The 17,565-nt window shown below is 38.5% G+C and overlaps 1 protein-coding gene across 7 annotated transcripts in view; it reads right to left on the bottom strand.

The window, feature by feature from the left end:
• Positions 1-15,734, bottom strand: part of MEGF11 (multiple EGF like domains 11) — a 193,223-nt gene extending 177,489 nt beyond the window's left edge. For all 7 annotated transcript variants that reach the window (XR_006169805.1, XM_042823968.1, XM_042823963.1 and 4 more), the window contains exons 1-4: positions 15,659-15,734; positions 11,763-11,886; positions 9,207-9,308; positions 8,207-8,307 (exon numbers count right to left, since the gene is read on the bottom strand). Coding sequence is in view for 6 of the 7 variants with exons in the window: in XM_042823968.1 (XP_042679902.1) it covers positions 8,207-8,307; positions 9,207-9,308; positions 11,763-11,878 (319 nt within the window). In the remaining variant the exon portion in view is untranslated. The remainder of the gene's footprint in view (positions 1-8,206; positions 8,308-9,206; positions 9,309-11,762; positions 11,887-15,658) is intronic.
• Between the last annotated feature and the right edge of the window lie 1,831 nt (positions 15,735-17,565).

Raw genomic sequence — 17,565 nt, 5'->3', positions numbered from 1 at the left:
CTGTTTCAATAGGAAGAAGTGAGCTCTAAAGTCACACACGTGCATCATTTGGCATCTTCATATTTTTTACACATTAGCTCTAGATTATACGCGTTGCAGAGTTGAAAGCTTTTTTTTTTTTTTTTTTAAATTTTCCATATGTGATTACTTTCTACAACTTGTGAAGACTTGCTTGATAACAGTACCATCAACTTGCATTAAGCTGCGAGTTGCTGGCCTATTTTTATAGGCTATCATATATTCATCAGAAATGGATGCAGCTGCAAAAGTGCTGGGAAGTCCATGGAATATTGCATGACTATCCTACCATGAGACACAGAACACATGCCACACAAGACAAAGCTGACTGCGAATGAGAAGAACTACAACTGCCTGATCACCCATCCAGTAAAGCCATTCCCAGCATTTAAGAAATCAGTATTAATAAACTCAACTAACTTGGTACGGTTTCCAATGGCAGCTCATGTGGTACTCCTAAAGTGAATGTCACTTGTATTTTTAGAAGGGACTGCTAAGAAGAAACAGTAGCTACAGATACATTCCAAAAGTTCACAAGAGGGATGTACATGTTATGCGCAGGAAGATGCTGAAAGCAGAACACCTACGCCTGAGGTGCATTTCTTGGTCCAAATTTCATCAGTGAAGTGCTTCCTGCCTCATTCCTGTTGCAGAGGAGATGGAGAATAGCTGAACTATAGTAACTGCACCCAGCTAGCCAAACACTTCCTCCTGCCTGCACAGGCTGACATATTTAGGGCATCCCTGGCTGCTATAAATGGTTGAGAGAACAGAGGGTGGCAGGAGCAAGGCCGCAAACCCTCTGCCAGCCCAGACAACTGCCAGCACTGGCTCAGCCTCTCCAAGGTTCTGAAATGAAAAGAATTTGAAAAGAGTGTATCACACCAGCTTTGAATGTATTCTCCTGTCACTATTAAAATCAAGAGGTAGAAAGACCAAAAAAACCCATAAGGCAATTTCATGAGGATCATATTGATGAGTGTGTTTCATTAACTACAGCATGTCTGTATACTGTTATCCATTGTATGTATTTCAGGCATTCCTGTAGTGATACTGGTACCGTCTCATTTAGACTTTCAGTCTTACAAGATGCCTACCTAAGTTTTCCCCTAGAAATGGGGAAAAGGGGTGACTGTAACTGGACCTGGCCTATGGTATGGTGGCCGTTTTCTTCAGTCAACAGGGAGCTTGTCCTAGAGCTGTCCCAGCACTCAACCAGCAGCTTCCCATGTGACTAGAACTGTTGTTTTATAGGCTCTGGGATGGGCCTATAAAACCCTCTGGAAAGGGAGGGTTGCAGCCAGAGGAAACTACAGTGCTGCTATCACAGGTTTTGTAAGTAGAGACACAGAAACTCTTTCTGAAGGCCATCTTGATTTAGACAACATTATTTCCTCTCCATCTTTCTCCCTCTCCTATCTTACTAGGCTTTCAAACTTCTTCAGAGCACGAGAAAATAAACCTAGTAAATAGGAGAAGAATGTAGAGGAGTGGTTAAGAAAACAACTTCAGTTTTAAACTTTATTTTCATTTCACACACCTGTCATCTTTCTGACTCTGAATTTCAGTAAGTTAACTCATCTCACCATTTGTCTGGATTCCTAATGAGCTTCTAACTCTTTTGGAGGGAAAAATCTTCTGGAGTTCTGTAGCAAATGTCCTGTAGGTAAATGTGCTGAACAACAGCTCACTCATGTTTGGGACGGCCAGGATTTTGTTTTTGCAAGCCTATACAAGAGAATGGACAACCACCAAAGGAAGGTCTGAGCTGGCATGGATTAGAACCAGCACCCTGTCTAGATGAGTGCAAACTAACATTAACAACACTGAAGTGCATTAAAGCAGGAGGAGGAGGAAGGGATTTTAAAAGGGAATAAAGACATTGAAGTGACTGAGGATGTTCACTTCCACACAGTGGATCTGTGCTGAATTTAAAGCAGCAGGGGCCCAAACTGTCTTTGCTAAAAGTGGGCAAATGAAGGTACAAAACTTTATCCTGCATAGTTTTTTCTTTGAATTCAACAATGAATTCATATCTGTGATTCTTACGTCTTTTTTTCCAACCCTGTTGAAGCTTCCAGGCATCTAGGCTATTAACATGAATACTATTGAGTACCCCAGATCCAGAGCCTCCTTCTGTATATTCCCTGCATCCTTTCATCCAATCAAACTGAGATTGCCCATAGCAGCCAGAAAACCTTTTCTACTGCTACTCTAGCAACAGTCTGGATCTTTTTCTAAGTATAATGCCTGCATAATTTTTCCTCTCATATTTATTAAGCCCCCCGAGACATTATATAGCTTCAGCACAGTTTCCTTTCCGCCTTTATGCTGTTCTCATTTCCCTGCACGAACATTTTGTTTCTCCTGCTTCTACTGCATTTGTTCCAGAAGTCCTGCCCTTATTTCATTACTACGCTCCACCAGCATCTTTGCAAATCCATCAGCATCCAGAAGCTGACTGCAAATACAAAATGATGGATGGGAGATGAGAATTGATTTTTTCACCTTCCCATCAAAGAGGTCTTCCTGTTTTCTTTAGGCTGAATAGTAACCCTGGCGTCTCTACGCCACAAGATGAACAGATCTACTAATATGGCGAGTCTCCCTCTTCCTCCTCACACACACCAGTCTCCCAGGATGTTCAGAATGAATAAGCAAAGGCCTCTAATGTTTGCAGAGCCATGTTCTGTAAAAATGGTATATTGAGCCATGGTATATAGCCTCTGGGTCTGCAGTATGGCAGCACATGCTGAGTGCAGACAGTTCTATTGCATGCTCCTTCTGTTGCTTTCTAATCAACCCACCTGCTCCTTCAGTAGGAAACAGGGATTCCTCCCAGCCACCACACGGTGGTAAGGCTGCTGATCCTGCTGCTACTACCATGACCTGAAGCTGAATCTCGTGCAAATTTCCCCTTTGACAAGAACACAAGATCCAAATTATTTTCCCCATATTCTTATCTGGAAAAAACCATATGGAATCATCTCAAATGCACAGAAAAGGAGGAATTTCAGAGCATCTCCTACTGTCATTTCAATTTTATAATTAATAACACTATGCAGAATGGCCTTCCACACCATTTTCCCGCATTCATACATCTCAAATCAGAAAGAAAAAGGGAGAATGTCCCCTGATACAAAGTATCTATGTACTGCTATATCATTTGCCCTTAATTTACGCTGCATTATTGATGTACAGAATGCTGTACTTGAATAATGTAACAGTAAGGCTTTTGCAGAAAGCACAAGCACCAGCTTTAATGTGTGTCTGTAAAGATAAGAAAAATATATTTCCTAAGTCCAGCAGATTTCAAATAATAAATTTTCACGTTACAGGAATGCTGGCCAAAAGGAATTTAAAGGAGAGGTGAGAAGGAGAGGAGCGGGGGTGGACATTTCTTCCAAAATGTTAATGAGCTACTGCCTCATAAAGTGATAATAACCAACAAATCTGAGATATGCACAAACATTATGAATATTCAGGAAGTTTAAGATGCTGATTCAACATTTGCTACGAGTGTACAACTTTTGCACTGCTCACATAAGCTATTATTTGTCTTTTCATCATAAGTACACTTGACTGCAGTGTCGGTGTGTTGCTGCAGCATATGCATTGAATTGCAAGTATTGTAATTCATCCAGATGGCAGGAAGCTTTGGAATTGTTACTTCTATGGTACAGATGTTTAACAGTGCAGCCATATGGTTCCAACAAGGCAGCCTTTTCAGAGATCACAAAAACTACACTAGGCATGCAACCTTGTAAATATGATTTGAGTCCTGAGCGAATGCGAACGTTGGCATTGCTGTGATATAAAGCACACACTGTACCTGCAGACAGAACTTATGAAATGTTATTTCAAAGGAATCAGGTCTGATATTTGCATAATTTCACCAATCAGATAATTAAAACAAACTCTTCATTTGTTTTTGACATTTATGAAAAGCGTCAGGTACAAGTTAGCTGGAAAGATGGACAAACAACCACATGCAAACCTGACAGCGTCCTCAAACCTCTGGTCTGGGTGAACTACCACAGTAGGTGAGAAATTAAGATTCAACCACTGAGACCAAGCATTTCTCTACACAAAGATTTGTCAAAGTCAAAAAGCCCTTAATGATGGCTGTGGCAATTGTAACGTGGAAACCTGAGTGTTGAGAAACAATCTGAGATCAATAAGACCTTGGTCAAGAAAGGAAAGAACCATGAAACGATCAATTTATAACTCTACTGAATACTGTCAGCTTTGAATGACGGGTAAATGACAGCAAATAAGATTGTTAAATCACTAATCTCGTCTTTATTAAATCCTGTCACATCGTGTAGATTTATATACTACAGGGAAAGAGTAAGGCCTGAGAACGACAAATAAAACTCTTAAAGATGAAAATGTATCAATCTATAAAAAAAGGTAAATTCTCAACTTTCAACTTGGTAGTTGCTTTTTTTCTTTCCTGTCAAAAAAATCAGAGAAAAGCAGATGCTTTTTTTCCTTCTTCCCGATTCTCGGGTCTCTGACCCTTTGTTACCTAGCATAAACTTCTCTTTTATATAATCTGCAGAGCAAGAATAAGATTAAACTGGATAGGCTGAAAAAAGCACTGGTCTCTCAGACAAAAAGACATCCATTTAGTACAGAGGGGATCTTTCCACATGACATATTCTTAAAGGGAAGTAGTCGGTTATGATCTACTCAGAGAGCAAAATCATGAAAGAGCCATGTGATGTTCCTGCAGTGCTTTCTTGTGGCTTTTGTTTTCATTCTTTGAGCAGGAAAGTATTTAGAGATGTTATATCACAGATACTAATTGAGACAATATAATCTTAAAATGTCTGTGCAAAAACCTTGAAGGGTAGTTGAACTCTGAGGTTGTTTTAAAAAAGATTTTCTGCAGTTTATGCATTTGCTCTGCCAAAAGCTTACCTTAGCAAACAACGTATAGTAAATCAGGGTTACTCTGATTTATTGCCCAGCGTGTGCTGTTTGTTTTCAGGGACAGTTCAGTGAGAAGCTGCGTCATATACAAGCACATTCACAGATATGGAATTGTTCTGCAAAACTATCAGAATGGTGGCAAGCATTCCTAAGATATTGATGGAAAAATGCAGATGGGTGTTTTTAGTATGCTTCAGGTGATATTTTTTGAATACCATTACAATACAAAAGTATTCCAAGCCTTTCGTAGGCACAAAGAAGACAATTTCATACAGCAAAAATTTTTAGACTGAGTAGTTCAGGCTAGATGTATAGCATATCCCTCAAAAATTTTAATGATTTCATCTTTTGCCCAAATTCCACATTTTTGGAAGTGGTAGCATATGAAGATACGAAAAAAGGGAAAGCCACCAAGGAAAGAACGGTAAAGCAAGAAGTAAGGAGGGCAGAATCGATTAATCTGAACGGGCTGGGTTGGAAGAAGCCTTTAGGGATCAGCTAGTCCAGCCCTCTCGCTACATCAAGGCCACATCCAACCTGGTCCTGAACACTTCCAGGGATGAAGCATTCACAGCTTCTCTAGGCAGCCTGCACCCCTGCCTCACTACTTCTCAGAGCGGATAATTTCTTCTTTGTATCCGATCTAACTTGTATTAGACCTAATCCATTCAGAAAGTCCCAACTGGAGGACACAGAAAAAAAAAAACAACACACCGTATCACTGACATTCCTTTAAAAAATAGTAAATGAGAAAGGAAAAGATCAAAACTGTAGCTACAAGCCTGCTTTAAAACCCAAGGAGGAGACAGTAATAGAGATTTAAACCCAGCCTTCAATAGTCTAAACATGTCATTGTTAATTACAAAGCTATTTAACTTCTGCAAGAAATAAGGGCTGATATTAATGAAAGAAGAACCAATTAGCCTCTAATCTACACACTGTTTTTTAATCAAAACTTTCTTTTGATCATCAGACTCACTGCGGGATGTACTCTCTTCCTCATGTTGTAGTGGCTTCCACGATTGCTAATGGAATAGATTTTAAAGGGCTGACTGAGCAAGGAGAACTTTCTCTGCAGGGCTGAAGGTTCCTTTTGCTTGTGTCAGTGGGGCTTACTGGAAGTACTTTCATCTCCAAACCACGTTGCCCCATGACTGGACAGCCAAGTGGGAAGATTCTGATAATGTCTCCTGACCTCTCTCCTGCACAGCTGCCATCAAAAGAGCAAGCACTGACCGTGTCTAGAGTAATGTGGGACAAGGGTACTAGATTTCCTTATCAAGAAAGCACAAAAAAATACCAGTTTAAAGAAAGAAAAGGGAAAGGGAAATTAAGGAAAGAGGCAAAAGCAGAGAGGTGCTACAAGGAACGAAAATGAAATTAACTGTTGACTGCAAAGAATGAGGAATGGGAGAATTTCCTTGTTGGGGCAGGAACACATCATGAAAAAAGATACAAAACTAATGGGACGAGCATATGATGTGCCTGAAACAAAGGGACGAGATGGGAAAAGGGAAGATCACTTCAGCTAAACACTGTTGTGCCTTCAAACTGCTGGCTGTAGGGCCAGAGTGTCTTCAGGGCTTTTTTTTTTTTGTTACTGTGGCTTCTTGTAGTATTAAAACAACAACACCAAGTATCTACTAGCAATCAGGATGGAGAACTTCTTTCATTTCCTTCTCAGCTGCACACACTGATCAGATCTTCCAGGAAGGAGAATAAATAGAGAATGTCCCTGACACGAACTCTGTCTGTATAAACATGAAGATAATGAAATTTAAGAACCTGACTCCGGCACATGTGATAACAGAGAGAATGTAGGCGTCGTCTGCACTCAAACACAAAATTCCTGGTCTGATCAGAAAACTACTCTCTGTTCTGCATTAGCAAACCTTTGGTGTACACCGTATGCCAGGCAACAGCACTAAGAGAACTCTCTCAGTACTATTCCTGAGGAAAAAGAACATTTTAAAATAATTTTTAATATCCTGCGAGCCTTCTCAGAAAGTCTATAGAGTTTTACCCTTGCTGCAGACAGTATGGCAATTAGAAAAAAATAAATCAATAGATTGCAGAGAGAAAAGTAAAAATAAATATGATCTGTGCCAGATAGGATATTGAGACTCAAGGTTAAAGTTGGCAATAGTAGTATGTGCAATACCTGCTGAAATGATACAGACACCTGGGAAATTTAAAGGTAAGTGCATATTTAGCAGAGGGGGGATTTTAGCAAAGGCCTTGGGCTCCTTTCAGTGTTTTATAGGAGTTGAGTCACAGTGCTCTGCATTTCGAAAGATCGAATTATTCCTCTGTCTGCGAAATAACAGTAATTCCAATGCCTTATGAATTACCAAGAACTGGTAATTTTGTGCAATTCAAAGCCCCTTTTCATTAATTGATTGCCATAATGGTAATTCCAAATGACATTAGGGCCTGTTCATGTTTTTGAGGTGCTTAAATACTACAAGTGCAATATAGGTACCTGCTGTAGTTTCCATGGAAATAAATAGGAGGCATTACTTTCGTGGCAATCTGCTTAAATCTGTCTACAGAACTTGCATTCTGATACTTCACAAAAACTTTTCTTGCACCATCATAATCCCATTTTAACAAGATGGAGACAAGAGATCCCCTCCAAATACACCCTTAATAGACACAACATTTTTAATTAACAAAGATCCATTTCCCTTTTGTCACTCTCATACTGACCTAACAGACTCCAAGGTTTTTGTTTACTTCTGCAGTGTAATCAGAACAATGCTTTTCTGATTTTTATGAAATTTTCTACAGAGTAGAATCATTCTCAGCAACCATATGAAGCACCATGAGTTTTAACTGCTCCTAGCTAAAGTAAGAACTTTGAAAGTTAAGAAGTGTTAACTTTATGCCTCTTAAACTATGCAGCAGTTCATTCCTGAGAGTGCTCTCAGTTCCACTAATCCTTTAACATTAGTGCATACTTAGATAAATGACTCCCCAAAGTAAGGTCTGAATCAGGAAAGCACTCAGGAACTTGATTAACTCTATCCCCAGTGATTTCAGCCAAAAACATTACTAAGGTGCTTGAAATGCACACAGTGGAAATGCTCTCTACCTGCAGTTCTGACTGAAACCAGTGAGACCTGAAAGTTCTGAGCAGCTCTGAGAATCAGTCCCCAATATAACTACTGCAATACATCTTTAAGCTGTCCACGTTCCCTCCAGAACACTCCTTCTAACTGACACATCTGGATCAAATCCATGTACATACGGATGCAGTAGTCTCCACTTTCATAATATCCAGGACAGCACTGAGATCTGCGCCGGTACATCGTTCTGAGTCCTCTTCGATACGCCGTTTTATAACTTATTCTAAATTGCGAGACAGAAAGCCATTGGACAACATTGAAAATCAATGCTCACTGTTGGAATTATATTTGTGTTAAATTATACTAAGGATAGCATTCAATAATTATTTTAAAATGCATGAGAGCTTTCAATATTAAAAGCCACAATAAAAAAAAAAAAAAAGATCAATACTTGTTGTGAAACTTGAAATACAAGTTGTGTTATAAACACAGTACTCACGACAGTCAATCACTGCAGCCTTTCCTAGGACTGCTATCTTAAAACACCGTGCCCGTGCCAAATGATGGGCAAGGAGTTTCTTTAGCAATAAACAATTCATTTCTGTGTATGAGCAAGGTCAGCTATCATCACAGAATCATAGAACTGCCCAGGTTGGAGTAAACAGAATTTTCTATGGAGACCACCAAGTCAGCATGCTACATAAGAAATAACCACAACGAAAACTGCTCTTGATTATACAAAACATGAATTTAACCCCAAAATGATGATTTATTTTTTTTTTTTAACTTTCTAACCCTTCCAAGGCCTTAGTGCCCTGAAAAAAGACACTGTAATCTCAATTCAGTACTTAAAGCACGTTTTCCCTAACAGAATCTGCAATGAACAGACACTGAAAGGAGTGAAGCTTTCTGTAGCTTTTCTAGAGTTACTCACAGCATTAGCAATGAAGCCTGAGCACGACACATGCCATTGTTGTGCTCATGGACCACACTGTGTGATCAGACATGCAAAAATCTTTCTACCTCAAACAATGTTGTGGAATGCCAAAAAGCCTGGTTAATGCACCAAAATACATCTCTCAGCACATATCTCTACTAGAATGCCATCACAGCTTGAGAAAACAAGAAGCTACATGAAAAGATGAAAAGCCAAAATTAAAATATCTGGGGATCAGCTCTTACCTGTGTCTAGTGCACTTGAACCAGTTCAGTATGTCAGTACATCTTGTATAATAGATCTGATCAAAAGGATGAGCATAGGATTCCTGTACTGTCACAGCATAGCTAGAAGCAAAGAAAGAAAGTGAAAGACTGTTCACTGCAACATGAAAAGCTTCAGCTCCCTGAATATGCTGCTCATCTAATTCCAGTATGAGAAATAATTAAATCAACTGTCTTAGAAATTTCAGGCCTTATCCAGAACTGGAAGAGGGTTTCCTTAAACCACAGCTCTTACTTAAAGTTTTGGAAACGCTTCTCACTTGGGCTCTGTAACTGAACTAGGCATAGAGATTTCAGCCTGAGTCATAAACCTCTCCCTTCTGGAAAAGAAGCAAATGTTATTAAACTTCACATTTGTTTTAAAAGATGAAAAGGGCATTTGGTTAACTAGGCAGTACATATTCTAAAAGAGAAAAGCATCGTGCTTTTAAAATGTCTCAGTTGCATACCAGTCTAGGATTGTTAATTTTTGCTTGTATTAAACAATGGTAATAAGAGCTCATATTAACAAAACACTGCTGTGTTTTACCAGCATGATGGGACCCTTTCACTTCTTTTTTTTTATGGAGACTCATTACTTCAAATGCTGGTTGCACCAGTCAAATTGGATGATTTGTAAGAGGCTCATGGGCCTTTGAAATGCATAAATTTAATCTTTTTAATCAGTAACAGAAGTTCAGAACTAACTGAAGACTGTGTGATCATGAGTTAACTGGTATCTAGATTTAGAACTCTTTGAGATATGTGATTATGCATGATTGTACAAATGAAAAGACATTAGCAAAAACTGAGCAAAGTGATAAGGAATCCCAGAGCTCCAACAATACGAAGAATTCAGCAATCTCCTTCCCCAAACATAGCAGATTTATGCACCAGGTACTGCATTAATTACTATGAATACAGTTAAAGTTTCTGGGACAGACACATGACTTGGGAACGCAGATCTAACCAACACAGAATATTGTATTGCTCTACAGTAAATGTGTACACTGCTGAAGAGATGCAGAATCTCAGGTTCCTATCTGAAAACAAGCTCTGCTTTATCTTAGAGAATCACACTAGAATCTTTCTAGGCAGGGTCGAGACCCAAGAATCAGACCCTCCAAGTCATTCATTGTATCGACTGCCTTCATCATCCAAGCAATTTCCTTCCCATCGATGGGATTGTGATTCATGTGATTCAGCCCATGAGACTGCACCCTAAAGGGAACACCGGAGTACTTGCTTGTTGGGTCTCACTGACTTGAAATCAACGACTGGGCTCTTAATGTCCTGCTTGTCAGTCCCTTTCTAGGCAAGCCAAAATTGAACTAGATGTTGCTTCTGTCCTTTGTCACAATTTGTTGGTTTTGACAGCAGGGCTCTTTACAAACACTAACACCAAAATGTAAAATATTTATATTGTTTGTTATTAATGTAAGACATTCTTGATCATTACTTTATGATCCTTTCTTTGTTATCCCACTATTGCTCTAACAATCTTTTCCCTTTGATTTATTAACATCTAAGTAACAAAGTCATCTTGGTCAGTACAACCAATCAATTTTGGTATTTAATTTTTGTTTCTCCTTGATTGGGTCTCCAGGTTGCTGACTTTCTTCAGACAAAATCAATATTTTATTCCTGTGCTCTGAATGCACTTCACCTCACAATACAGACTGCACAATCCTATTCCTCAACATGCATAGCCTTTGCTTTGCAGCTCCATTACCTACAAACAGTTAATTCTTTAGTGAAGGCTTCTAAAATCGAAACATAGAGCTATTAAAGTATGCTTCCATTTTTGCTCGTTAAGGGGTTTATTTTGCCAAAATGTACAGTAATTCACATCTACGTGGAACTAAACCACAGAACAGAACAGAAAATAAAGCAAATTGAACTTAAGAGCACAGCAACTTCAGCCTCTTCAAACAGACCCTGCATGAACGTGAACCCTATCAAAGCCAGAGGGTTTCTGAGTACTTGTAAGAACTGTCCTGCACAGATCCACTTTTAGGACAAGGACACTAACAATAGAACAGAATTACCAGAGCCTTTAATTCTTGGTGCTTTCATGAAGGTGCTCTTTGATACTGGCATGAATTTGGCAGATAAAGTCACAAAGTTCAGGACATACTGTATAAACCTGCATGTTGCAACAGGAAGGGCTTAGAACTTAGACAAAGTCTGTAATAGCTTTGCTCAGCAACAACCAGAAAAGAGGCAAGACAGAACAAGGTCACCATTTCACTGGGTCTCTTCAAGATACATGAAAAAAAGGTTAGTGCAGTCCTGCAGCTGAAGCTATGGAGGAGGAAAGCACAGCCAAGCAGATAGGCAATACAAGGATTTACCCTAGGTATGGAACCTGTTCCTTCAGGATGGTTGAAATCCACAAAGGAACTCAGCATTGCTGTTTCTGTCACACAGACCCACATTCTTCTATGAGGCAGAGAAGTATTTAGCTCTTATTTTGACTTTTAAATGTACATATCTGAAATGCCAAGTCAAACAAAACACTGCCATGTTTTAGATTACCTTTCCCAATGACTACAAACATTCGGATCATCTGGGTTTAGGGACAGAGCAGTTTTGAGCAGAAAAGACAGAAAAAGCCCTTTTAGAATCCACCAGAAAAGCAATTGAGCCATCATTGTTGTACCTAGATAAAGAAAAGAAAGTATGGTCATTAGAGAGAATATTGAGAAAACATCTTGCTAGGCGATTTCGTTCTTGCTTTTGTGCAAATCCAGATACTATGTGACTTGATGATTGAGCTACCCAAAGAATGATAGCACCAACAGCTCTTCCAAAGAATCTCTCTGATACTGATGTTCTTTATGGCTATCTGTACTGACAAAATAAATATCTGAGGTGTTAAAACAATCTGTTCTCCCATCAGCTTATAGGCAAATGGAAGAATATCTGAATGCTCCTTTGATTTATTTAAATGTGGTTTAACATGAGCCAATGCAGTAAGCTAGATCTGAGACACGTGCTTATTATGTGACTGAAGGAAAAATCAATTCGTTTTTCAACTTTCAGATGGAAGATTATTTAGAATGATGGAGGTCAAAGTACTGGGTCACATTATACAAAACATTACACATGAAATAACAACAGTTGTGTTGAAGCTGGAAATAGATTGCATAAACTTCATCAAGTGTCATCTGTTCATCATGTTTCAGTTCAAGTATTAAAAGCAGACAAATAAATCTTATTCTCATCTGGGCCTTTGAATCCAAAGTGGAGGTGTATGCCTAGAGGTTCCCAATGACATCAGTCAAAAACAAAATAAATAGGAAATAAGAAGCTGCTTCTAATTGTAACTGCACTTAGCAGATTAACTGGTGCTAATCTGTTAAATCAGTAACAAATATTTTTGAATTTCCATTGCAGACATTTACATCACCACATAACCCACCATTCAAATCAAAAGTCCCATAAATTAGTGTTATTCCTGGCAACAAGATTGACCTAAAAATAGATTGAATCTTCATACGATCGTCTGAAAAACGCATGGCTCATTGCTTCGTGGTCCAGAACAGCAGAAGGGATGTTAAGGGGTTTGCTCTGCATGCAGTGATATACAGCCCAGCATAAAGGAGTCGTCACAAAGCAGAATGAACAGCAGAGGAATTGCCAGGAAATCTTATATGAAATCACCTTGTGATTCAAAGCCTTCTTAGCTAGTTCAAGGACACCCACTGCCTTTAGTGATTTGAAGTCAAGTTCCCAATGGGAGTAATAGCTCATCTTTTAAATTATTCCTAGAGCTGTGTTAAACCCAAATATAGTCTTAAGCCATGTAAGTCATATTAATGTTAATTAACATGATTTAATGTTAAAGTTCCTCACAAATTAAATTTAAGCCCGTGCATGACCATTCTCTACCTGCAAGCTGTTTCAAAGCCTCACAACATCAATGCAAAAGCTTACTCTGGAAATTATGGGGGCTGACAAGAAAAGGACATGATATATATTTCTGTCCATCAGAGAGACATTTGCTACACTTGTCCTAGACTCCAATTCCCCATGGAGAAGTGTCTTGAACAGCTTACCTGCAGGTGCCCGTTGGACAAAAGACTAATAAGTTCTATGTTTAAAACCTGACAGTTTAGAACTTGTTTGAAAGTATGATTGAACTTTCTTTTAAATTTACATGTACTAATATATGTGAACTATCAAGTATCAGGCTCAAGAAAATGACAGTGCTTTAACAAAATTATCTTAAAAAGACACCTCTGAACATATTACATTAGCTACCATTTGAATACTACCAAATTACAGAGGACAAGCTCTACTGGGCACTGTATTTATAGGTTGCAATTTACTTCCTTTGTTCATTCTTTACACTTTTGATACATGGCAACGCTGAACAAATAAGACTAATAGAAAGAATGCTTCCAATCAGCAGCAGGGGTCAAAGGAAGAGCCAGGCTAACCTGCGTAAGGAAATGCAGTCTTTAAGAGAGGTTTTTTCTCAATCAAAAGCAAGTTTTGTGCTCATTTGGTAACTGCTTAAGAACATCCAGGGTCCATCCCTAACCTAAAGGCAGATGGCCAGCCTGCCTTCTACCAAAGAAGACTGAGCTTTTTCTCATTTAACTAAAGCAGCCTTGTATTTGAATTTTATAATTGTCAGAGATCTTAATTTGCTTTCAAGTAAATAATGTATCAGTTCAGTTTTTCAATCAAACGTCCTAAGAGTTATGACTAACACTCAGAGTATGTGTTTAGAATGCATTTGACGTTCAAAATTGTTTTCCAAACTTTTAATGATAATGCTATTTTATTAGCTGTTTGTAGATTAACTGCTTTATGCAATTTATCTCCTAACCCTGTAAGTCAGATCATACATCAGAAACACCCAGCTCTCCAAATACAGCAGAACCTCATTTATCTCAAGTGTCCCTTTTTCTAACTCAAATGAAATATTTCACTTTGATCACTTTTAATAGAAAAGACCTTATACCAAAATGGAATGGTTGCTATTACAGGTTTCCAAATAACACTCTAAAAATAGGAACACACATTTTAAAAACTAACATCAAAAAAAAATCCAGTTATGACATGTAATCTGATTTTGTTTCAGCTCTTATTGCTCGGTGCAATATACACTACATTCCTGCACTGCATTTAAAGTTTGGAGTGTATTCCCCAAGGAGGCAGCATCAGCATTCCAGAGGGACAATGCCTGTAACTTCATTAAAATTATAGCCAAATTAGATGAACATTTCCAGGCTCTGCTGCTGCCATTCTCTTGAGGACAGGCAGCCTCCTGAGGTGAACAGGAAAATAAATGACACGTAGGTCCTCTGTGCAATCTTTAAACAGACTCCAACTTTTTGTCTCTCCAGGTCTGCTTATTGTTTTCAGCAGTGAAATAAGTCAATGAGATACAATTTGGCAAGAAAAGATGTCTTTGTATCCAAAATATAATCTGGGCATTTTTTATGAGCGTCTCAGTCTCTGTTAATGATAACTGATTAGATCAGGTATCTGTTACTCATTAAACCATTTTCACATGCCTTGCTTCTTTTTGAATGGATTTCAGTACTTCAGGCACAATATTGTTACAAGTCACTGCTTCCCTCACCAAAGACAGGAAACTCATTCTCCCTTTAACCCACTAATCCTAGCTGTAGAATAAAACAGGAGGTTGCAAGCCTGTGATTTATTTGTCTCCAGATTTGTTTTACAGAGACCTGTGCTGGAGTTTGCAAAGAGACTGGAAGATGTGGCTGTCCATTTAATTTGTACTAAGAACATGAGAATATGGACAAAAACAGGTTGTTACAGTCTTTCACTGCTTATGTAACACAGCAGAGGATGACGGCACCTCTCAGGATTGAGAGCTAAATGCAAAGAAAATAAGACCAGAAGGAATCTTTGCTGGGTGAAACAAACATCCTTTAAAATTCTATCTAGATGATGAGGTCCTGGCTTTGGTAATGCTCTTGTGAAAGGGAACTAATTCATTTTAAATGGCTGAGTGGAAAAATAAACAAACAAATTTAAAAAAATACAGATTAAATTTCTCCTTTGCTTTCCTGGCTGAGATGAGAAAATTTAACTAAAAATGACAATTAGAGTATTTCCTGTTCAGGGGAAATAGTAATGAAACATGTCATTTTGGCATTTCTGTCATAGAACTTGAAATTCAAACAGAATTTCCATTCCATGATTAAGTCCTAAACTTAGTGTTTTTGTCTCAGTTTGGGTCAAAAGAAGTTCTGAACAAGGTAAAAAAAATAATTTGGTATCCAGCTGTAATTAAAGAAAATATTTACAGAAGTGTCTTTCAGTAGTAAACAATATTCCTGGATCTGTTCATATTTGTGAATATCATACTCTATGTGTCTAGATGTTTATACAGGCAGCAACACAATAATACAATGCATTTTACAAAGAGCCATGTGAAGAAGTCTTACCTCAAAGTGCTAAAAATTCCTAATGGCTCCTATTTTTGCAGACTAATAGTGCATGAAGACACATCATATTAACAGGACAGCAGAGGAAAGCTCTTCAGAAGTTGCTTGGCGCTCTGAGGAATCAATAAGAATAAAAAAGAAAACAGAGTCAAAGAAAGCGTGTTTGGAGGATTGAAAACAAATTATGACAAAATGAGACAAAGCACTGTAAACATTTCCATATCATAAAATAACTGTGCTGCATCACACATTGCTTTCAGCCAATAGCAAGTGTTCAGGAAGGAGTAAAGAAAATGGAAAACAGAAAGAAATACTTCCCTCCTACACTCCTCTCGTCTTGCAATTTGCAGCTTTGTTGGCTTCCTCAGCCACAAGTGGTATCTTTATGTTTAATAACCTCTGATGGATTCTCATCCAATCATTTGTCTAATGATTTCAATCTGCTAAAATGAAAGTTTCAGTACACTTATTTTACGTGTCAGTGTCAACAACATCCTGTGACATCTCTGATATCAGCTGTGTTCTATATGAAATGTGTCCTTGCTTTTCTGCCTGCCGCCTCAATTTCATTTGACAGCTTCTTCTCTGTTAGAAATGTTTGACTTCCAGACTTGGATTCCAATCATTTCCAATCATAATAACATTTTATTTACAAATAGATTTTTTCTTTTCCATATACCAACAGAGAAGTTGAAAAATTTTGATGACAAACCTTCCAAAGCCTTCTGGAAATCTGTCTGGATGTTCCTGACGCACATTTATTTATTTCAAAGAGCTTTAACAATTTAAGAAGCTACATAACGGCATGTTGACTGTTTGTAATAATCAAGAGCTTCCCTAATTCAGTTCTCAATTACAATTTCTACCAAATAGAAAAGCCTAGGTGTATCAAAATTGAAATGTATGCTAGTATTTTTATACGAGCTATTAAAGAAAATGCAAGAGAACAGTTAAGGCAACAACAACAAGTTGGATTTCACTGAAGAAGCATTAAAGTGACTGAGAGTTTGCTGATTACACTATTTTTGTCTCTGACTAGTAGCAAGCTTCCAACAAGCTGCCCTCTGCGGCATTCCTCCTTCTCATCCCATCTGAAATTTTCATGATAGTTTAGGCGAGGGATCATTTAAACACACACTTCATTTGGCTCTACATCAAATTTTGTTAGAAACAAGCTGTTATGAAAGCTAAATGGGGCCATGAGTTTCAATAGTGATCAGGAATTTTTGGATGTCTCCACTTGTGATTAATAAGTTAAGATATCATATAGGGGATGAATAATATGAAGTGCTCTGCATGTATGCTAGGAAACAGGGTGTTACAACACGCAGTCAAGAACTAAGCCACTCAAACCCACTAGAAGTCATTGCCATGACCAAAAGAAATATTGTTGAAGGCAGGTCGATGTCTTGTTCTGTTTCTAATTACAAATTAACATTGTTTTAAGAAGATAAACACTTCCAGGAAGGGTCAGGTTCTCAATATGAGAGCACCAACAATGTGATTCTTCTCATCATTCAAGCACAGTGGGATTCAAGTGGTTGAGCTGGCAGAAACAACAGCCTATACACTGGTTTGCTGGGTTCCCTTTGGTAACATCTTACACGATGAATGCAGGAAGACAGCAGATGAGAATCTGCCTGGGCTAACAACAGATGACTCTTCAGTTGGCAGGTCTTCCTAGTACCTTCTAGGGTAGGTACAGAAGCTGCTACCATACACAAACAGCCCCGATACCATTTACAGACACAAGTCTCCTGTCACCTGGAAGTGACACTAACATGGGAAGAAACACAACTGACAAGGACAGCACAGCTACACAGTGTAAGCTGGAAACAGAGAAGAGGTAAAAAAGCAGGATCCCTCTTACCTTACCCTTGAGATCATACAATGAATGCAGGCTTGTC

Source organism: Centrocercus urophasianus, unplaced genomic scaffold, assembly GCF_019232065.1.
Source record: "Centrocercus urophasianus isolate 14NV4802_14NV808 unplaced genomic scaffold, USGS_Curo_1.0 seq_23, whole genome shotgun sequence".
Taxonomy (NCBI): Eukaryota; Metazoa; Chordata; class Aves; order Galliformes; family Phasianidae; genus Centrocercus; species Centrocercus urophasianus.
The sequence above is the reverse complement of the archived record's forward strand: the minus strand, read 5'-3'. Positions and strand labels throughout refer to the sequence as shown.